At 38.8% G+C, this 24,478-nt stretch overlaps 1 protein-coding gene across 7 annotated transcripts in view; it reads right to left on the bottom strand.

Moving 5' to 3' along the window:
* dgki (diacylglycerol kinase, iota) overlaps positions 1-20,923 on the bottom strand; it is a 56,945-nt gene extending 36,022 nt beyond the window's left edge. For 3 of the 7 annotated variants that reach the window (XM_026361994.1, XM_026361997.1, XM_026361992.1), the window contains exon 1: positions 20,451-20,922. In XM_026361994.1, the coding sequence (XP_026217779.1) occupies positions 20,451-20,674 (224 nt within the window). In that variant the 5' untranslated portion in view covers positions 20,675-20,922. Of the gene's footprint in view, positions 1-20,450 lie in introns of all 7 variants that reach the window. The other 4 variants (XM_026361993.1, XM_026361995.1, XM_026361999.1 and 1 more) reach the window with 2 other exon arrangements.
* Between the last annotated feature and the right edge of the window lie 3,555 nt (positions 20,924-24,478).

Consider the following 24,478-nt stretch of genomic DNA (forward strand, 5'->3'; position numbering starts at 1 on the left):
CTCTACAGTCCTCCTACCAGTGCCTCAGGTAACAGACTATGACAGATAAAGGTTGATCACCACACAAAAACTAACTTAGACGTCATGACAAATGAGTTTATCACATTGCTTGTGGACATTTTGTGTCCAATTTGTGTTATTTGTTGTCTCTTTGGGATGATTTTTCATCCGTTCATGTTTGGTTTAATCGTTTAAACAACTTCATTGTGAAGCATAAAAAAGCTCTAAACAAGTAAATGAGTAATGGTAGAATTTGCTTTGCAGTTCCTTCAGTGAATCTATTGGCTTTAATATGGAAACTCCACTTTGCAAAGTGCCTGAAATGTCAAATTGTTTTCTAAATAAAATCAATAACACACAAGCAACCGAACAGGCAAAAAAAACAGCTTGAACAATGGATAATTATGTGCAACACATAATCCTTCTGAATTCAGCCTCAGTCTGACCTCAAGCTCACCAAAATACACACAAAGCGACAGGAACATGGCTGCATCCATACATACAACAAGTGACAATAGCAGGAAGAAATCGACACACAAAGGACACACAGACACACACTGACACAGAGCTGCTGTAGTGAGCTACTCGTGTGGTAATTTATTATCAATCTGCACAAATTCTAACCTGCACACACTTTACAATAATCACACACAAGTATTTCCCCTTCTCTCTGCTTTAGACTGGTCAATCTGTGTATATGTGTGTATTTGTACATATGAGTGGTGGGGGTGAGGTTGTCATGGCAACTCCACTCAGACTTCCTTCCCAGTTTTATCTGAGCATACAGCATTCCTCCCTGTCTGTGCGTCTTCCTCCCTGTGTGTCCGTCTGTCTGTGCCGTACGCCACCTCTCCCTCCCTGTAAACTGTCCGTCTGTATCAGCAGTCGTTAGTCACTGTATGCAAATGTGTCTGTAGATAATTTAGCCTCTGCTTATATCTGTAGGTGTCACAGCGGTGGATGACAACCAGCCACGAGCTCGAACGATTTGGCCAAGCTGTCTCCGCACCCTGCTGAGCCACGCTGATATTCTACCAAGTAAAACAGCTCATGCACCTGTGGATGATGATACGTCTCTAAATCAGCACTACTGGCACAATCGGCACACTTATTTCAACAAAGCTGAAGCCTCTCCACATGTGTCAGATTACATGGTCCCGGTTCCCCCTGCAACCTGGATAGAAGTGGCTGAATTTTGGCTGTGTCATGCATGATGTGAAAAGGTTATCAAGCAGAAGGGCAGGAGTCACAAGATTTAATCTGACCTGCAGATGTCCTAGATTTAGACACCGTGACCCATCATGGGACCTTTTATCACATGTGGCCTAATTTAGAGGAAGATATGTGGTTCCCCTCTGTCCTTCCTGCTATGACAAATTAAAAATGTTTGATGTAGGGATGACACAAGAACATATACGTCGTTAGCAAGTAAACAAGATTCTGAAAGTGAAGAAGGAAGGAAACTTTAACTTGTGGGATGGTGCAGTAACAGGTCTGCTGCAACTTGTGGATGAAATAAACAAACAAATAAACAAATAACAAATACTGAACAGTGTGTTAAGACATTTTGCATCTGTGTCAAATGATCACTGCAAGTTATTGACTACTAGAAGCTTGTCAGCACATAGCATGAGCACCTTGTATGTGCAGCAGCCCCTGTGGTTTTCTCTGAGCTATACTCGATATTTGATTGTCTTTTTATGGTTTATACCTCGGCTGTTTATTATTTGCATCCTTTATTTTTATCCCAGGCAGCAGAACACTGCAGTAGGTCGTTGGGTTTTTCATTTTTAGGCACAATTTAGCCTTTTTATTTTAAATACAAATAGCAGTAATGTACTTTTTGTTACATTAAGGCTCCATCTCATTCTTCCTTGCTGAATCACATACAGGTGAATTTAAAAAGTAAAGAACAAGAAAAATGTTTTTGATATAAAAATTCTCACAACTTTAAAGTTTAATTAACAATATCCTAATGGCGGTTAAGGTTAATCAAAAAAAGGAAGCATTAATAAATAGTGAATTAACTGATTAGAGATATGTCTGTGGTCATATTTTCTGTACAGGCTGTTCTTGAGTTTGATTCTGTTTTTTTCTCTACTTTAATAAGTGTAATATATTTAATTACAGTCTACTTTTCTCTTCTCTGTGTGTCTCTCTGACAGGGAGTGGGTGTGTGAGAGCAGCTGCAGCCGGGTACACTATCAACTCTTATTACGACGATCAATGTCTTCACAAACACACACAAATAAAGTTACCACGCATGGACAACACACTGCTGTGAAAACAAGTGCAACGTGGTGACCACACAACATGCAGACTCGCACAGGAAACACACACACCCATCAACACACCGAGAAAAAGAGATGTGAACAGAAATAGTGACGACATATAAGCAAAAGCAAAGAGTTTCACCGAGGAGCAAGTGATGAAACAGCTCAGAATAGTAGAGTTCAACAGTAGAAACGAGTAGAAGAAAACCTTTACTCTATTAGTTGATTGGCAGATAACATTTTAGTGGAATAAAAACAATGTGAATATATCACCTTTAGCTCTGGTTTGTGTTTGGCCTATTTGCTAATGGACTAATCTATGATTGCATTAGTCTTTAGGTGAAGCTCCAGACAGTAAACAGCAAAGGAGAAAACAATGAAGCAGAGGAAACACAAATATACACATATATAAGTATGAAATAATAATATACTGGCAGAAATTAATGTAAACGTAACATTTATGATACACTTTCATTTTGTGTTTTGTCAGTCTGCATTTGTGTGTGTGCATCCGGTTGTGAGGCTGGATCCAGGAAGCCTGAGTCTTTCCCTCTGACCTTCCTCCCTCTATTTATAAGCATTGTCTGGCTCTCTGAACAACATGCATGTCGGTTTTACCCTCTCAACATTTTGTTCCCTCATTCTCTGAATAGTATTTAACAAAGATTATAACACTCATTTCCGTTTTTTCCCTTCCAAACTACTGCCGATTAAATTTCACAGACATGCTACAGTTCCAACATCACCATTCACCAGTAGATTGACTTTATTTTCGCCTTGAATTTGCTCATAGTGTTTACAAGTATGTTTGTTTACATAAGAATGTTTGTGCTGTCAGCTGGACCACTGGACACATAATGACACAATGCACTGGGTGCAGGGGTTACAGGGTGTCAAACTAAGCGTTTATTGGCTCTCAGTACATCGCTAAGTTTACCAGACATTTAATATGTTACTGCAACTTAGATGGTCGAGTGTTTGAGTGACTAAAGCTTAAGTTTGACGTAACTCTTGATGCCTGTAAATAATAAAACTTTTTGTGGACGGAAGGAAGGTGCAGCATCATGGATCAAAAGGCATCGTATTTCATGTCTATTACAATTATTTATGGGAAAATATATGATCTTTACATCATCATCATCATAATCCCAGATCAACAACTTATTGAATACATTACAATTTGATGGACACACCTGCAGGTTAATAATATTTTGGTTTATGACCAAACCACTGGAAAACTAATGACATTCCCATCATTTTTAGTTTTTAGTATCAAAATTTTAGCGTGCTCACAGACTTTACAGCCCTTAAACTAAGATGCTGCATGGTCCTCCACCTATATAGCACCTTCCTACCCCGTTGGAATAAATTACAAGTTGGAGGCTGTTGGTGATTTTTTTCCTCTCAGCTGCTCTTAATTATAATTTTACAAGGCTTTAGTCATGTTTGACTATAGATTAGTTTGTCACTTTTTGCTTTCCAGTCTGCTTCCCTGCAAAGGATCAATTCACAGAAATGTTGGAAGTAATAATTAAATTAGAAACCTGTCCCTGCATACTTGTGTGGTTTTTAATAACCTCCCCTCGCTGCCCTTCACTGGACGAGGTGAAGGTCTGAGTGTGTGTTTGACAGAGTGAGCATGTCTGCCCTTCACTTCACTTCTCCACTGGCCCACATTGTTTCTCCTCTGGGGGTGGATGAGGAGGAGAGAGACAGAGTGGAGAGCATGTTAAGATTACAGAGAAAGGGAGGGGAATGAGAATTTGACAAAAAAAAAGAGAGAGATCAGAGATGAAAGAGGACAAGACAACACGTGAGGCGAGAGAAGAGGAGAGAGAAAAAGGGAAACTGTGAGAAGAGAGAGAGGGAGTGAAGGAGAGAGCATCTGTAGGCGGTATTGGCTTTGCCCAAAGGCCTTGGCTTCTCTCCTCTTCCTCCTCCTCCTCCTCATCATCTCTCCTTCACACTTTCACTCTCTCCTGCTCTCTTCTTCCACTCCTCAACCTCATCTACCTCTCTATCTGCCTTTTTATCCCTCCATCCATCCAGCCACATAATTCTTTTCCATTTTTCCTCCTTACTAACACTTTTGGTTACATTTTGGATCAAATTTTAATGTATTAAATTTAAATAAAGCAGAAGCCTCACAAAAAATGTGGTTTCTAAAAGAAGATTCTTAATTTCACATTTCAATTTGCTTTGGTAACAACAATAAACTCAAGTTAAATATAGTTCTTGCAACATTTATAATCCAGTCAAACGGTTCTGTAGTGTTTAAATAGCAGCAGGTCAAGAAATGGTGGCCGTCCACTTAGACAAGACAAGAAGGGAGAAGAAATGAGTCAAACGGAGCCATAATACCAGCTCTTTAAATCAGCATCAACCACTTAAAAAGCTCCAGTACCAACCACTAAACGAACAAACATAGGATACGATGGAAAATATGAGCAGCAACGGGTATATATATATATGGTGCAGGAATGAATTAGAAAAATAGCAACAGGTATAAACACTGTTAATCATCTTGTGACATATATATTATATATATATATATATATATATATATATATATATATATATATATATATATATATTGTGACCAATATTTATTGTTATTTTTAAAGCGTATTTTTCTGTACTATTGACAGGAATGAATTAGAAAAATAGCAACAGGTATAAACACTGTTATCATCTTGTGACATATATATATATATATATATATATATATATATATATATATATATATATTATATATGTCACAAGATGCAACAGGTATAAACACTGTTAATCATCTTGTGACATATATATATATATATATATATATATATATATATATATATATATATATATATATATATATATATGTCACAAGATGATTAACAGTGTTTATACCTGTTGCTATTTTTCTAATTCATTCCTGTCAATAGTACAGAAAAATACGCTTTAAAAATAACAATAAATATTGGTCACAAAGGTTGAGAACCACTGGCTTAAGTCATGATGGCTCCATCCATCAAAGTAACAAACTCTGCACGTAAATAATACATAAGTAGTATTAGTACTTATTAACATTCCTTTATTATTCGACTACTCGTTAAATCAAGTCTGCCAGATAAATGACTACATCTATTAAACATATTCAGCCTTAAATTCTTCAAAATAGTCAAACAATCGTGGCTATTTCTGTGCAACACAAACTGCACAGAAGGTTTAAATTTCTGCTGCATTCGTTAAAGCTTCAGGGCGGCTTCACTACCAGTTTCTATCTATCTCTCTCTTTTGGTCCAGCAGAGTCAGCAGTGCATCTTTTCCAGAAAAACTCCCACTCAGAAAACCCACTCTGTTTCTATAAGTAGGAAAGAGAGAAATGAGAGTGAGAGAACTGCTTATTGTGTGTGAACGGACTACTAACAGTCATAGTGGTGGAGTGTCAACGCAGCATACTGCTGAAACACACACATGCTGAAAGAGTGGTTTCTGTCCTAATGGTTTGAGAAAAGTGGTGGAGTGGACACGGATTTTTAATTGAAGTAAATGGTGAGCATTCATTTCTCAGTACAAGACAGTGGGGAAATATTAATGTGCTGTTGTTAATAAGTCAAAGTGAATTTTACAATATTTTATTGATGATGTAAAATAGTTTAATGCAACTATATATTTTTTGCTTACTCACATCAACAAACAGCAGTTTTTAGAGCCAGTAAACACATTGGTGATCAAAAATAAGTGAGGTGTCCACAAGATGAAGTGTTTTTGAAGCAGTGAGTGGGGATTATGGAAAGTTTCCTTCAAGGCTGCATGTTTGGGCAGGTGAAATCACTCACTCAGACTTTAGGTGAGCTTCAATCTGCACGGATGCATGCAAAGTCTCTGGACACATGCAAATGCGTGCTGCAACAGACAATGCAAACTTTGGCAACGACACGTCCACTCACAATATCTCAGGTGAGTGACACTGCTACATGGAGACATGATGAAAAAGAACAGGGCCTGGAGTACATTAAGAGGAACTCCTGGAGTTCCCGAGAAGTGTTTGGAATGAGTCTTGTCTCAGCTGCCACACACAGGGGCATGCATCACATTAGGTGCATGTCAAACTGAGAACACTCTGTACAATTACTGGAGTAGACACCTGACTGCTTCCACAGACATTCACAGATATTTTAGTCTGACAGCAAGTCCAGAAGGATAAAGTCAAATATTATTTATATAGCCCAACATCCTGTAAGCTAAGAGCACACACTGAACGACGTGAAGCAGACAATACAAAAAATAGATTGAGTGCTATGCAAAACACTAATTCTTTCATTTGACTTTCCTAAACAAGCTGTAGAAGCGTAAAGTGCGCCTCAGGTGAACCATGAATCTGCACTAAAGCCTGCTCAACTGGACTGTAAAGTAACTCTCAGTCACTCATGGCATGTTGCTCTGCTCAGTCCCCGATCCACTGATCATTACCCCAACATTTATATTTAAATATAAGTAAGATTTAAAAAAAAAAAAACATGGAATAATAATACAATAATGATGTGGTGCATTTAATAATACTAATAACATAAATAATCAGTAGTATAAATTATATTTATTAATCAATTTTCATGCTAACATGACATCCTCAATATTAAGATTTTGTGCTTGTCTGTTTTATATCACTGTAAACTGAGACAAGACAGAAGACATCTAAAGAAACTGGGATGCACTTATTTATTTATTCAGCTTATCACAAAGCAACCTTCAATTAGCAAACAGCCACTTCTGCACTGAAGGCCAAAAACCACCCATTATCCAAAGCCTTGTTAAAATGTTCAATCTACTTTCGCATTAAAGGAGCATTACATTTCTATCCAGATGTGTTGCTGCTTGGATTTGAACATTACTTTGGTAAACACTGATTTGAAGACTCGTATGTCACAGCAGTGATGATACAGTATATATCTGACTCTACAATCAGTTAATACATGTCATGAACCAGAGCCAGAACATAGGAGTGATACTGCCCTCTCCTCACCCATGCTCTGCCTCTTTCTCTCTTTCAAATCTTCCTCTAACACCTACATAATTACACAGTCTGTCAGTGTGTTTGTGTGTGTGTGCGTGTGTGTGTGTGCATGTAATGTGGGGGAGGCATCAAATTCATGCTGTGCATCTGTATCTGACCTTTACTGCTTAGAATAGACTCACACAGAGTGAAGACAGCAGAGAAAATGAGAAACTGATAAAGACGGGAAGATGAAAGAAGACAGAGACAGAACGGGAGCAAAAGTAGATACAAAGCAGGAAAAGAGAAAAGAGAAGGTTTGGTATGTGAAGGATGCAAGTGTACAGAAAACACTAAAGTAAAATGAAGACTGATTAGGTTCAGAACCGATTTATCATAACATTTAATGGTTCTGGTGTGAAGCCACTTTTTCCACTTATATGATGGAGTAAACTAAATATGTTTGACTTCTGGACGATCACTGATATACAAAAAGTTCAGAAACATTATTATGTTTATTTTGTTATCTCGTGAGAACTGCATTTAAGGTTTACAGCACCATATCAGACACGGCCTGCTCAGCAACTTTGAAGACTGTCAATTCGGTTTAATGTGATGTAGGTGCTAACCACAAACAAAACTCTGCATCACAACGTTTTAAATAAATATGTAGTATATGCTTAAACAATTATATTTCCATGTCAAGCAATCAACAACAATTCATAATAAATAATAGCAATATGCTAAGCTAATGAGATCAGGTAGCTAAACTAACCCTAAAAGGTAACTAAAATACCCTTACAGCACAGAACCACAGGAGAAGAAGAAGATACTAGTATGAAGAAAAGCATCTACTGTTTCATATAATTTATTTTAAGCAAATTCTTCTTTATGGCAATATTCCTCATCTTTGCATTGAATTCTTCCACACAGCACAGATGCAGGCAGCAGCAAACACAAACAAACATGGCGGAAATGAACCTGACACAAATTGAGGTCATTCTAAAAAGCAGAAGGATTCCAACTAGCCAAGAGGGGGTATCTCAAAGAGAGGCCATTTCTGTCTCACAGACGTGCTTTGGGTACCAAAAGTCTGACATGGACTAGAAAACCAAACTAATTAGGCTGCAATCTGGTCCCTACAACACCATTAACCTCCTTTACTACTCTCTCATCCACACAATAAATGACAGCCACAAAAGTACGACTGAGGTGTTGCAAAAGGCATCTGCCTCATGTTCCATGTGTGGACACGGACCCAATTTACAAAGTCAAAAAAACACAACTAAGTCAGTTGTTGCTCATGTCAGTCTCAATACTGACTGTAACACAGAGAAACTATGTGGGGAACTAGATCAAACTGCTCACACTGCAAAAGGGCCAACCAAAATCATTGATCATTCAGGTGATTAATCAGGCACCTGCACCCTGCTCACACGGCACGTAGGACAAATCTGCACAGTGTCTGACAAAGACAGAGACAGAGACAGAGACAGGAAATAATTGGTAACTCTAAATCTCTACAGTGCAAACAGAGAAAGAACCACAAAAGGTAAGTGTACGATCTCTGTAACCTCAGGCTACAGCTGCCTAATAAAATTAATCATTTACTAATGATGCTCATCTAACCTGAGCAATTAGTCCACACACACACACACACACACACACACACACACACACACACACACACACACACACACACACACACACACACACACACACACACACACACACACACACACACACACACACAGAGAAGCCAGAGTGAGATAAAGATGCTGTCTCACTAATTATAGCGTGTCTCTGCAGCTGAGGTCTGCTGGGTCGTGAGTGCGTCTGTTTGACTCAGGGACAAAATGCAAAACGGACAAAACAAGCAAACAATGGACAAACAAACTATTCTGCAAGTTCAGAGTCACATTATAATGTGTGCCTAAAACTCATGTGCATACATTTATGCATGAGCGAGAGAGTGTTCTGATTCTCATTTTTCTGAGTGCTGAGAGATGATCAGTGCTCGGTAATCCTACCTGCACAGGCACACACAAACACAAGAGACACTTGCAAAAGGTCAGGGTTAATCCATGTAGCACATACAGTACATGTTCATGACTATTCTAGTGGATGTGTGTGTATGAAGAGAGAAAAACCCAGAGAAACATAAAGATAATAAATTTATTATCATCCTTTTGGCCATAGTTACCAATAAAACAGCAGAAAAGGAGACAAAGAGAAAAGCAGACATTATAAAACCCACGTCTCTCCTGAGCAGCGGCCCTGTGTGCATGTGGAGCTGACGGAGCATCTGCAGCTGAGCGCTTCACCAAATTAGTCAACACAACCATTTGGCATCAGAGCCGCAGATCTCTCTCATCCATCAAAACCTTTGAAATACATTTAAAAAGGTGATTACACCAGACAATAAAACAATGAGAATAAATGAAAAATCCACTTTGTCAGTCACTTAGCAGAGGAGTACATCTGGCAGAGAATTAAAAGTCAGTAAAACACACTAAAGCATATTAGGTAAGACACGTGAGATTGATTAAGGTAGGCAATTTGAATTTTGCAAGCATGACAAAGTGCTTACTGTAACTAAATATTGAAATAAAAATACATTTCTTATGTAATTTCCCAAAAGTATAAAGATAATTCTATTCTGGATTTAGTGATTATGTCAGTAAATACTGGAAAAAGCTTCTATGTCTCTTTGGGGAAGATTAAAACATAGTGAAGCTTCTGCTGCAAAATAAGTAGACACAGTAGTCTCTTCATTTCAACTAAACAAAACCAAACAGATAAATATAATATGAACTATACTTTTTCAAATGTTTTTGGAATATTCCTTTCAATACATAGCATATTTTACACATGCTTTAAGCTTTGGCTGCACAAACGTACACATCACGCCACAAGCTGAAGCCGATACAAGAGAGAGACAGAGAATAGGAGTTAGAGCTGGACTTGCAGTGATGGAGTCAGTGTCACCTCAGCAGTCAACTTCACAGGTTCATTATCGGCTCGAACGAGACAGATGGGCTCGTTGGAAAGGAGAGAGGAGGTGCTACTTTAAAATCACAAACACAGGAAAACATGACCGATGATCTCTCTGGAGCACACTAGTTTGGACTGATGTATGTACTAATGTGTGCAGTTATTTCACTACTATTGTAAAAATAACCAAAACTAGACAGTTGCTGTAGTTTATCCAGAATCCAGACAATAGTTTTTTTCCCAATAAGTATAGTTTATTGTTGTTAAGCTGATACTTTATATTTTATTTACACTTGCACAAAGACAGCTGTCTCTGTCATACAGAAGGTGCAAATGGTAAAGCATTTGTTTTCCTTTTCTTTAATTAGGAAAAATGTCACGTGTGTGTGGATAGTACTGTATATTTTATTGAACTTACTTTAGTAGATGTGTGTGTATTGTGTTTATCTTGACAAAATTTACAGCTTAGTCCAGGCCTGCGCCTGTTTCCTGTACATGTGTGGAATGTAAACAGATACCTATAGTACAGTAACAGTGGTTGTTGGAGGGGAGGAGGGGGTCTCGTGGTCTAAATCACAGCAGACCTTTAGTCCGTTACTGTACACTGAGCAAGGTTACATATGTTGTTCACATTAATGTGGTCAGAAAACATCTCCCTGTTACATCTTGTTGATGTAATTCCCACACTGCTGCCTTTTCATATTGTATTGTCAGACCATTTTCTATATCTCACTTTGTCGTGTTCACTGCCAGACAGCTCAAAGAAAGACCCTGTGAGTTTAGAAGAGTGTTAAAACAAGGTTTATTACTAATCTGCCTTTGTGAAATACTCCTCTGGAGTCATTTGTTATAAATAAAAGGTCATATTCTGTATATCAGTTGAAGTTTTGCAGAAACCTCCTTTCACAACCAGACAAGTGTCTCATGGAGAAGGAAGCAATTGACTAATGTTCAGCATGTCAAGGTTTCTTTTCAATGACGTTTCTCTCCTTCTCTATTACAACACCAGGAAGATCCACTTCTCTTTTCTCTTCTGTTTTCGCCTTTTGCCCTCTTTTTTTCAGCTCCCATTTCCAAGCAGGAAAAGCCTCTTAGAGCCAACCAGACGACTAATAAGGAGCGGCTCCTGTCAGCCAATCCCCCTTAATGCCACGGCACACTGCATTATGGGCTAAATAACCCCCAATACACACACTCGCTCATGCTCTCAAACACTCCTGAAAAGGCTAGGAACAGAGAGAGAGAGAGAGAGAGAGAGAGAGAGAGAGAGAGAGAGAGAGAGAAGTCAGAAATCCCACTCTTCCAAAAAGAGACATAATCAACAAAACCTGTCTTCTTCTCAGCAGAAAATGATTGATACGCATAAGTGTACACAAACACACGGCCAGCCAACTGGAACAACGCTAACCAGACAAGGTACAGAGGGATGTACTAACGCGTCTGCCTGCTTTTAATGTGTGTGTGACTATAGAAAGAAAAGAGAGAGAGAGAGAGCATTAGTGAGTCACACCACATCATCACGATTAACACACGCTTACCCTCACACCAGCATTTACACACACATTATTCAACATGTTTGACTGAGCCAGGAAAAGACGCACAGACTACCTTCATCATCACAGCATCCGTCCATTACAAGATCCTTGTATTCAGTTTGACCTCATCTTCACCCTAAGTGGCCAGAGAGTGTGTCCTTAGCATAAAACATGTTTAAAACGAGCAATTAAACAATGTGTTGGCTAATTAAGCATGCTTTTATAATGCGCATAAACAGCCTTGTGCATTTGAGGAAAATTAATGGGGAAAGTCAATTATCATATTTATTACTTCCCACAGTCACATTAAGTGCTTTCCAACCATTTTTTATAAGGTGCAAATTGAAAATGCTGCAATCACCTGAGTGTAAATGCCAAAATTTAGGAAAAATAATACAATATAATATATTTTTAACACTTGGCTAAGTTGAAGGAGTTGGTGTCTTAAAGACATGACAAGCTGCAGTATGGGAGAATAATCAAACTGGGATTGTTTATAGAGCTATTTTACAATTAAATGCACATTTTTTGCTCCATTTCCTGTTATTAATCACTGGAACTAGCTATACTAGATAATAAAAAGAGTATCCTATCATTGGGTGGCATACGTTCATCATATCAACAGCTCTTTTATGCTGTAAGAGAACATCGTTACCTTTGAGTATCGCAGTATTATGTTTTGTGATAGTGAATTCTTAAATAATGAATAGATTTTTAATTAGTAGTTTAAAAAAAGACTTGTGACAGAGGTTTAGTCTATGTTGTGTTTAAACTCCTCACCGCTAGATGAAAATACAATTTTCCTAAAATTAGGGTCTATTTTCAGCACAGCTAGCAGCACCAGACAAAACTTGTCTGTGTCTTGAATTTTCCTTGTCGGCTGTCACTCATGTAAAACCTGCAGGGACGGCTGTGTTACATCTAAAAAACATGAAATTGCTCCAGTATCGATTTGAAAATGATTTAACATTCAGTACTGGAGAGGCTCATGAAAAACCTCAGGTCTGTGTGGAGCACTGAGGAGACTGAAACCTGTAGAAACAAACATAAATAAATAAATACAGTATTAGCTTCATGTTCCTCACATCACTAACTAAAGATTCTTCCTATATTGGTTTAAAATAACCTGAATACAGGATTAGAATTCCTGATTGTTTCTCTCAATTCTTATAGTGGCAGTAATGAAAAACGTTTTAAAATTTGCACCAACACTTAGCAAGTTTTTTTTTTTTTTGCAGTTCAGTATAAATTCAATATAACAAGGATTAATGCTACAGAATAAACACATATGATGCCTAAAATACTGATTGTACATCCACTACAGCTGAACTCAAATAAGTTATTTTATAATTAATAAAAAGTTTTAATCACTTCATGAGCTCAGTATTTGCTGGCTTTCTCAGACTTTGATGATGTTAAACTGAAGATGGGTTTTAAATGGCTTTAATAAATGCTCTAAATAAATAACTAAGCTTTAAATAATTAAAAATGTGCACTTGACCTTTGGGAAATTGGTAGGTGCATTCATGAGTAATTCATTCATCAACAAAACAATTGGCAGATCATTTCATTCATAGTGAAAATAATGGTTAGTTCCAATTAAGCTAAAATTAGGATTTCTGTATATTTCTCTGACAGCTTTAGCAGTACGATGGGGATTTATAGCCAGAGGCAGTAAAACTCTCAACTGAAATGCAACATTAGCAGCTTGCAACAGGACTGTGGATAAAAACTGCAGCTCCATACATCAACACACTGAGAAAAAGTATCATAAATATGCATGTCTACCTGTTCATCCGCTCTGAGGATGAGAGGAGAGAGGGAAAACTGTGTCAGTGACCCTTGTATTTCATCAACAACCGGTGCTCTGATCGTCTGCTTGAAAATTCATGAGTGTCTTTAAGCTGGTCGGACTGAGCCAAGCGTATCACTGAATTTAACACAGACTGTGCTACCGAACCAGCTCATACACTGTTTGTATAAAACATAAGAGAGCTGCTCTTTCTGCTGTGCGCTACAGAGTGTGCAGGTGTATTCAGGTGAAAGCTCTCATTCCCTATTGATTTTAGCTGTTAGATCCACTTCAGCAATGAAAGGAACACAGAGATAAAAGGAGAGCGTGCATAAAAAAACATGAACAATTAGACCCCCTGCTGGGAGACTGAATAAATTGGTAGAGAACAGAATTAGCTAATAATTCAGATTACATAAAGTATAAAACAAAAGAACACTACATGCAGTAAATCAGATTAAACCCAGCAGCTCATTGTCACGTGGCCGAGTATGAATCGCTGCAGAATCCACCCACACTAACTTTCCGAAACCGTTTATTCTTTGATTCACAAGAAGCGTAGTTTTACCAGCTGTGAGGTGAGAAATTAAGTAGGCTTGGAACCTCTATTACAAAGACTTTCTAATTCATTATCCAACTGACACATCTCAAGTACAACACCTTGAATATCTTCCAGTAGAGTCTGCAAGTGTGCTGTTTGCATCTGGGCCCCGCTCTAATGGCTGCCTTCCAGTGCACTTTTATGTGTGATGTTGATGCACAACTCATTATACAAATAGTACTTCTCTAGCATAGCCCTGCCCTGAGAGGAGCCCAGTGTGCGCCTTGCAAAATGTGAAACATTAAAGTTTGCAGTGCAGCTACTTGTTGATAACTGACTTGTTGGTACGTGAGAACCCGAACCCAACCACTTCCTCTTCTGTTCCGTCACCTTCCAAAACACATCAATAATCAGATAACTGAAGTATCTCTAAAAACCAAATGAGCTTAAAAGCAAGTAAAACCCAGCACACGTGCTGTGCAATGCTAAAGATTTAACAAAGGATTGTCACGTTCGGCTTTTCCTGCTTTCTTCTTCACCAGCAGCTGACGGCTGGTACAGAGCCCACTACAGTGTTTGTACAGAGGAGCTCACACGTAGCGTGCCCCAGCCCTGCTAACATGCTCAGAAGGGTAATGCTGACATAGTTTAGTAATGTTTACCAATTCCTTCTTTCAACCACATGTTTGAAATTGTACCCATGATGCAAGTTTCCCCACTACCGAAGTCTACGAGAGTTAGAATAAACTAAGTTAGTGTGAGTACAGAATCGTCAGAGGTTGAATGGAAAGTATGAACTGGCTTTTAGTTCAGAGATTACTAATCAGCACTAAACACGAAGGACAGTTAAAGCTAAAGTTGGCTCATACTTATATTGCTCTTTAAAGACACAATAACAACATGTTGGTGACCAAGAACTGCACCAAATTCTGTTCCATGCTCATGTATGTTAAATCATCTCATTATGATGTATGTTTTTTTCATACCAAACACTTTAACTCAGGAAAACATAAAGGATTGCGTGTGCTCTCTGTGATGACTGCTGCCCCTTGTAAATATGCTGAAAGTCCCCTGTTGGGTATAATGAGTATGTCTTCTGTTTTGGCCTTTTAAATTTAATTTCCTCTGGGAAACCAACACCATTGTACTGCACGCTGATGTATTGCTCAGTTACACAATTACTGTAAGCACAACGACATTACAGAGGTTTCTAAATCTGAAATATCTCTTTCCTTTAGGCTGCGGACTCGTGAACATTGTTTTTACAAATCAACTGCAGACTCGGATAATAAGGTTAAAAATTCATGAAGGCCTTCAACAGCCCCGAGGTGAGTGTATCGACAACACATCAAATCTCGACTCCAACACGCCTTTGTATTGCTGACTTTGGTGCAGTTTTTAGAGCAATAAAGTTAAGTATTTAGGATGAAGGGAACATTTGTGAATTCCCTCCTGGTGGAGTTTAATCATAAAATTCAGTATCAATAAGTTAGAGCTTTCATTGTTAAACATACATATTCTTTGTTGGAAGTCACACAAGTTATCAGACTTGTTTTATTTTTAGAGCCAGTGTTAAGTTTAATACTCCACTGCTGTATCAGCTCTCCATCAATTAACACATTCATTGTCTGAAATGCGTCAGCAGCGTCTTTTTTTTTTTTTTTATCTAATTCAATTGGTGACACACCTTTGACTTTAGTTAAAGAACTGCCCGTTTTCCTTTGTGTTCTTCGTGTTTTTTATCCCTGCCTCTGTTCTCCCTCTACTCCCTCTGTATTTTGTCCTAATTGAAGGCTGAATACAGAGTTTTATATTCCGTCAGATGATGAAAGGTCTTTGATCATTGTTTATCCCTGCAGGTAGTACACAGCAGCAACATGAGATACATTTCTACCCTTTTTATGTTTTCCTCTTTCCTTCAGTCTGCCTTTCTCTACTGTATGCTGTGTCACAACTGCTAAGAAGACAAGAAAACCACAAGTATATTGGCCTGTGGTATGACAAGCATTTATTGTGATCTGCTGTTTGTGAAGTGGGCTGTAAATAGTGGAGGGATAACGTTACGACATCCTGTCCCGTAGCAGTTTGTTTCTGCACCATTTCCCACAGAGGCAGTGGTGAAATCCCACCACATGATAAGCTGGGTGATGAAACAAAGCCTTTGGTTCATTGTATTTTCCCTCTTGGGAAAACAGGTCATGTTGGAGTCAGTGGTCAGAGGCAGCTCGTTGGTTTGCCAGGTACAGGCTTTAGTTCAGTAACAGTAGAATTCAGGTTGATGTCTGTTGCATCATGTGTGTTTATCCAAAGGTTGAATTTTGAATGTATTGTCACCTGTAGGAGAAGAAACTAGGCCTCATGTCTGAGTCAATGTGCAAACAAACAAACAACAATAGATGGAGAACATCAGCTCCCTAAAGCTGGACAATGTTGTCTTGTGTTGCCCTTTTACACGTGTAAAACACAACAGGAGTTGTCCATGTCAGACGCCATCTCACTCCATTTGATTTAGGAAAGAGCAGTGACACCTGCAGAGCATGCAGGAGGCACGATGTGACACAAAACGGACACTGCAGAAATCCCAGTGTTTGGTTTACTAATACACTGAAGCAGCGCCAGTCGAGTGATGACTGAGATTGAGTGAAACGTTGTGGAACATGCCCGTCTGCTCACGCCAAAATCTCCAGACAGTTACCTGCTGTATTCAAACATGGGCTCAATGGGAAGCAAAACAACAACATGGTAAATGTTCCCCATATTTTCTAGTGTTCAGTGTATAGTATAACATTTATACCATTGTTATTATATCATCTTCTTACATACTATACCATTATGTCTCCTTCCCCGTAGTAAGCTGCACTGAATATTTTATATGTTTACCGGAGAACAGGCCTCACTCGTTACTGTAAATCTGTAAAAGGATTCCCAGTAAGGCTGCAAATATTGTAGGCGTACAGGTATAGGCTTCAGATACATTAATCCTTCAGAGAGGCAGTTCAGTGAGTGTGGACCGATCAGTTCAGGTCAGAGTACAAGTGCTGTGATGATGCTATAAACGCTCAGTTAAAGCTCTGTTTTGAGGGTTTGGGGAGGTTTGTAGTATTTTATGAGCTCTGGAGCTGTAGATGACTAACTACTTGACACGTGAACAGTCCACAAACTGAAATGAATGAAGTGTTGACAGCCTGATAGGCCTGACCTGCCACAGATACAGACAGAAAGCGACTGTATAACAAGTTTCTGACTCACTAACTTACAGGGGGGGTGTCCAGCTGCTTGGTTGACTAACTAGGTAATTCTTGCAGACTAACTGGTCATGATACACACACACACACATACACACACCACAAAGTGACTGTGTTTCTGACTGTCATGCGGGCAGATGGCTAAGAATAGATAAAAGGAGGGACAGTGTACTGGGAACACACATTCAGAGACAAAGTGTGACAAATGTCTGGCAGATAAGTTACACGAGCCTTACGCTGCAATAGACACACACTACCACTACCCCCAAACACAAAGGCGCACACACAGACACACACACACACACAGCCTTTGATGTCTAACAGCATAATTTTTCAGCTCTTTCATATCACCACATATGGTAATTCCCGTCTTGGCACGGGTCGCTTCAAAGCTATGTAAACTACCTTCTTACACACCATCGCCATTGACCAACTAATAACATCCTACACACGGAAAAGGAAAATTTTAAATCACCCATAGCTTTATCCAATAAGGTCAAAACACATGAGACATGTTGTTATCTGACGCTCCTGTCTGTGCCCCTGTAACTGTAATTAATGGTAGAGAAGTGCTAGAAAAAGAAAGGCAGGCAGATTTATTTGACATAATTAAAGATATCGGTTAAAATTAGCACTCTTCAAGTCGTAACACACAATTAACATACTGCTGAGATTTAAAAATATAATAAAACAATAGGACTATTTTTATTTACATCCAAATCTCTCCTATGGCGAGACTGTCAAATAAAATTATACTAAAATAAATTAAAGTCTTCTGGTAAATTTCACCACTGATGCACTAAAAGTTTTTTCCTCATTAATAATGAAAGCTCAAACATGATATTGGACAGTACTAAACAGTGGCTGCAGTTACATGAGCCAAATTGCCTCTCTCCAAATTAAATTAATCCATCTATCCAATAAAGCCATTTACATTACATGAGCACTGGGTGCAGTGACTGGAAATGACTTCAGAGCAGAGGGTGAGTATTCTACCCATCTTGCCTTGTGATTATTTTTTCTTCTGACCTTTTTCTTCTCAGACTTTCATCTATGCCCGTATCGATCCTGTCACTTTCACTCCCAGTCCTACAGAACTTCAATCCGATATATACAGAAAGTACTCAGACCATGTCTGCATACTTTACTTGCCATTATTATGGGTTGCCGAGTGTAGTTTGGTGCAAAAAAAGGTCCATTTAAAGTCCAACTTTACAATACAACATATACAATATATGGATGTGTATGTGCAGCACAGAAATATATGGTTTACTGTCTGTTTTCTGTGTTTGTGCTAAGCTAACAGCCTGCTGCTCATGCAGATATGGGATTGGCAACAATCTCCTCATCTAACTCTCGACAAGAAAGCTGCTAAACGTATTCAGAGGCAACATCATGAGATGCATAGGTGCAGCCTGCTGCTTGACTGCACACAGCTGGGACAACAGCTGTAAGAGCCACTTGGCAACTGCAGCCCTGTAAGATACCTCTGATGACAAAAAGTAAAATTATTTTGTAGGACACCAGGTTTCTCATAACAGGGACTCTGCACCAGTTATGAATATGTTATTCCTTTGTAGAGAATTTATCTCTAATTGATTTTAAGGAATCTTTAAGGTAATAAAACCGTATTTGTGTATCTGCAGCTGAACTGTCAACCACACCTCTCAACTGCAGAATATAAAATGATTGTTAGATAATAATAAAATTTGTTCACAACTCATGCATATCTCCTGATTCTGATATGCAGAGTCACAGTTACAGTATATTGGAGAGGGTGAAGCAGCTGTGAAACTCCCAATGATGCACAATCTCCTGCAAAACTCACTTAACCAAAGATGATTTCCTCGAGGAAAACACCCAGAGGAAGAGAGACTCTATATGATGACACAATTAAAGTGAAAGAGTGGTTAATGTCTTCGCCTTACCGTACATGTAGCCCAAAAGTATGAATTTCCCAAAAACAAAGGAAAAGTAATCAACAGGAGAAATTATCATCTGTCAAATGGACTGTAATAGGATTATACTGTACCATCCCTTTAAGAATTAGTTTAATTTCCCTCCCAAATGGTCCACTTTATTGTGTTTTAATGAGTTTATATGAGGCATATTTAACTGATTGAGATGCTAACTGTTGGTGAAATGAAATTCATGTAAAGCTAATATGAACCATCTTTTCTAAGTGAATAACATACATTTACTGAGTCAAACCTTAATTCATTAATCAGATAATTACATTTTTACAGAAAACTAACTTCTGAATTAACTGTGGGTAGATTTTGGCGGTTTTCAATCCAGAAACGGTTGTTTTACTTTGCTAGAGTGCCTCAAATCAAAGACAAACAAGTACAAATTATTGATTTGACCTCTAAATGTGGATCATTTCCAGCACAGAAGCTGACACACACACAGACGTAGACAGACAGACACAGAGATAGACAGATAGACAGACAGCTTACCACACATTCCTGACAACTAGAACTGCTGTGTGAGTGTGTGTTTGGTCTCTGGCCAGTTTTCACTATCAACAGCAGCTGCCGTTCGCACCAGGGTGTCAGGCTGCTGCTGGCATTCACACACACAATCACACATATTCACATTTAAACACACACACACTCCAAAAATCAATAGTGCTCACCCTTTTTCCTTCCCCCAACATAATAGGGCTGCAACACTCTCACTCATTGTTGTGTATGTAAAATGATTTAGATCCATCACTGACATGGAGAGATGCTGCTGCTGCTGCTGCTGCTGCTGGTGTGTGTGTGTTTATCAGGTTCATAATGAGGTTGTTAACAACATTATTGGTGTCTAGTCTGAACATGTCAGAGCTACTGTGCAAACCATGTGTAGCTATGTGTTCATTTAGCTTTAACAAAGCTAAAATCATCTCTGTCACTGTCTCCTTCAGAAACTTTAGCTAGCACGACGTGCGGTTCTCATAGCATTAGCTTATAACATGGCTAAATAATAAATAAGAGGACTTGAAAATTCAGAACATCCTCAGAAAATCACCCAGCAGGTGTGAAATTGTGAATTATGATTAAAACCAGGTGGATAAAACTCCAGCATCCTCCCGGCTCCCCACTCACCGATACGAGGTCTGTTTCCTGAAGGCTAGTCCTTTTAATTTCTCCTCCAGCGTCTCTGGCTCCATGTCGGGCAGACTGCTGAACGTATCGCTGCAGCAGCCCACGGCAGCTTCCTCCGAGCCGGCTCCGGACTCCGAGTCGCCGCCGTCGGCTCCCAGAGACACCAAGTGGCCGCTGAAGCCGCCCGCCGCCGCGCTAGTGCGGTCCTTCGCCTGGGGGTCCATGCTGGTCGGTCCTCGCTGTATCGCCCCGCGCTGGACCCCCCGCTCCTCCGGCTTGTGAGGGGACACAGACGCCGGTGGTGCAGCGGAGAAGTGAAGCGTTCAGACGGGGACGGACTCGGCACGGAGTCGGTTCGAGCCGCTGGCCGTGGTGGCTTCTGACCGTTGACCGCGCTTATATACTGCAGCCAGGTACGGCAGCACGCGCAGTCGCCTGGACAACGGAGCGAACTGCGCCCACGAGCCACTGACCAACAGCCAATGAGCTGCGTCAAGCTATGAACGTCATCCAGGAAGTGGGATGTGTCGTCTTCAAAATAAAAGCTGAAGATTTCTAACGTTCTTATTTACTTATTATTAATTATCTTATTTTTTGTCATTGTTATTTATATCTTTATTATTATTTATTGTTAGATACTATTATTGTTTTATTCTTCTAGTAGCCTTAAAGGTTAAAAATCACTTAGTGTTGGACTGCTGAACAACAGTTTCATGTTTGTTTAAAGGTTTTAAAACACATTAAAAAACTTTCTCCATGTATTTCTGCACAGTGGAGGTGTATTGGAAACTGTAAAATGAACAGAGATTTGTTCAACAGGGTTCAACATAGAATAATTGATCTACATACCACAGTGCTGTGCAAAAGTCTAGATGTTAAGATTCCAGCCTACAATACCAAAATTCTTTCTCCAGCATGGTAACGATTCCAAACCAGAGTCTTGAAGCGCTATCTTCAGAGATAAGAAGAACAAACAGCACTGCAACAGATGTCATGACCCCCTCAGAACTCCTGTCTGTGCCCAGCTCAATGGACTCAATCTGAAATTACATGCAGACAGAAGACAGTGAGACGGACTAAAGGTTTCCAAGATGCTTGGAACAACCTACCTCACAAGTTCATTATAAAATGATGCAAGTGTACAGAGGAGAACTGGTGCTGTTGTAAAGCACCCAAAACATGTGCACAGTATTACTACATTACTCCTAAAGCATGTGTATAGTCTTTCAATTTAGTCTTTGAGCAGCCTGCATACATTCCAGCAGCTCATAAAAACATTTTAAACAAAGGTTTTTTTAGCCTTTGGATATAAACAGGTTGTAATGTTCTGAAATGGAGCATGCTCACTTTAAAAGACTTTTATTTTTTTAAAAACATGACTGGAAGTTGGGTGTCAGATTCTTTGTTGACATGAGTGAGGTTTGAAGAAGTCAGAGCTGCTGTGAGAGCAGCGACAATAAAAAGGATGACAGCCAGCTCAACTGCAGCAGCCGTCCATCCATTCATGAGCCCGTCCATCGTTACGCGTGTCCATCTGTGTCCATCCATCCAATAGGCCCAAGGGACGAGCAGCATGGCATTCTGGGATACTCCCTCTCCTCCTCCTTTCTGCAGCATCATGAGCCAGAAAGTAGGGCAGAGGGTGAGCATACATGCACAAACACATGCACGCCGTCAGTATCTCACTCTCAAGCACTAATCACACAGTCCATATGCTGTGCTCGTGTGTCAGATGTGTCATGATGTCCCTCTACATCGTGTTAATACATGTCTTAGTGAACATCAGGCCAAATCTGTCTGCAGCTTCTTCTTTCTGCTTCATTGCACTGAGTCATTAGGTTTTCTGTAAGTGATCACTGAACTGTTTGACCTTTCAGCGCTTCTATTTTTATGAGTGGAGCATCTGTCTGATCCCTGCAATTATTAACCATACACAATTGGATGAAACACACTGTGTGTGCATTAAGTTCCACTCCAGTTGACACTGTCATCATCAGTGGTGGTAACTATGTACATTTACTCAAGTAGGAAGTGTAATAATGGTACTTGTAATCGATTATTTACATTTTACGTTACTTACTCCATTACAACTCAGAGGGAAATGCTGCATTTTTTAGTCTACTACAATTCTTTGACAGTTTAAGTTACTGGGTAATTAGTTTTACTATTTTTTCTAATACTTCTTTTCATTTACTCCAGCAACGCTTTGAATGCAGAATGTTTACTCATAACTGCGACTTTTACTTAAGTAAAGGAGTACGTCTTCTACCAGTGAATATTTAACACTGAGCTGCTTTAAATTATTCTAAATCTCTTAAGGAGTTTCAAATACTCTCAGTGAAAAATGTCAGCTACAAATATATGAAAGCAAATCAGAGTAGATCAGACATCGTTATTATTAGATCAGTGAGTTTCAGCTTGTGGCCATGGAACACACCCAGACAAAGCCACAGGCTGAAACTCGCTGTTCTAATAATAAAGTTGTTTGATGGACTGAAAATGTTGCTGGAGTTTGGATTTTCTCAGATTGCTCTTCCTAATTCATGCACTTTGACAGTAGGTGATTGCAGTAAGACCTTGTTCCTAAATGAAGCTTGTAATGTTTTACTATTAATAACAGTTTCAGAAATCTGTAAATTCATTTATACACAAAATAACACAAGATACATGTCAGTAGATTCAGAATAAACACAAAATAACCAAAAAAGAAAAACAGGTATGAAATGATCTACAAATGACCAAACAGAGACACGTGACGAGCAAACGTTAGACACAAAAATGGACTAATGATGAAGAAGAGGAAATAAAAATAACTACAAACCAGTGTGACAGTGTTATGTGTGGTTGTCAGTCTGGTGGGTGTAGGGGGCACATTTTCCCCTAAAGCTGTAAATATTACAACAGAACTGTTAAATTAGACATTTAACATATTTAAACATGAATATTTCCATTAACCAGCTCAGTTTAAAAAACATAAATAGAGTTTTAACCAACAGACTTGTGACTCAAAACAAGTCTCAAAACAACTCAAACAATCAATCAACTCGACCTTTGTTAGCTTCCATACTTTTCCAACCCTTCACACTGAAACACTGAAGTCAAAAGGTTTTTCCTGCTCCTATTGTGTCAGACATTTTGGAAACAGAGATAATTTTCAAACAAAGCATTTGTTTGATAAACAGAACTGAAAATTGTTTCATGAAATTCCTAATATTTGCAGTAAAATGAGATATGAAACCCAAGGTATAATGAAGTTTGTTTACATGACTTATTTAAACACATTAAAAGTTAGACATCATATAAATCACAATATTCACAGTAAAGCCATTCTATTTGCTATTAATTCTCATTTACTTACTGCACATGTAGTATGTTTTCTTTGAATTCGCAGAGACAAGTCGTACATCAGCACACAAAGGATCAAAAACACTTCATTTACGTTCTCTATAAACTTTGGTGAAAGTATTTTTCATTTATAATTCATATGTTCTGCATCTGAAAACACCTTCAGTGCTGAATCCAAACATAATCACAGCTATTCGATCTATTTACATTTGTTTCACCACCCGTTTTACAGTCTGTGCTGTTATTCGTATTGATTTTATGACAAACATAAGAACCACAACTGCAGCGGTCGTGGAATTCATGGTTGCTGAGTTACTATGAGACTGTTATGAAGCTGTGGGACTGGGTTTTGTCTTGGAACTGCCAAAACAATTCACACCACTTATTATGAGCAACTGCTGCTGATCTACTTCAGGTACAAAGTACAGGATTTAGGAGGATATCAGCTCAGCTAATCACGAGACTCCCTGCTGCCCTGAAGGAGTTTAGTTTAACTTGTTTTAAATTGTAAGGAAATATAAGGATGAATAAAAAAACATACATATGTCTTTATAGGAAATCTATGGAGGACCACAAGTGTTTCACACATTTATATAATAACATGTATTTATAACTTGACAATAAAAACAAAGAGTCATTTAAGATTTTAAAATTAGTTAGCCTAAATGTTCAGTTAGTTTAAT

The sequence above is a fragment of the Anabas testudineus genome, chromosome 23 (genome assembly GCF_900324465.2).
Source record: "Anabas testudineus chromosome 23, fAnaTes1.2, whole genome shotgun sequence".
NCBI classification, from domain to species: Eukaryota; Metazoa; Chordata; class Actinopteri; order Anabantiformes; family Anabantidae; genus Anabas; species Anabas testudineus.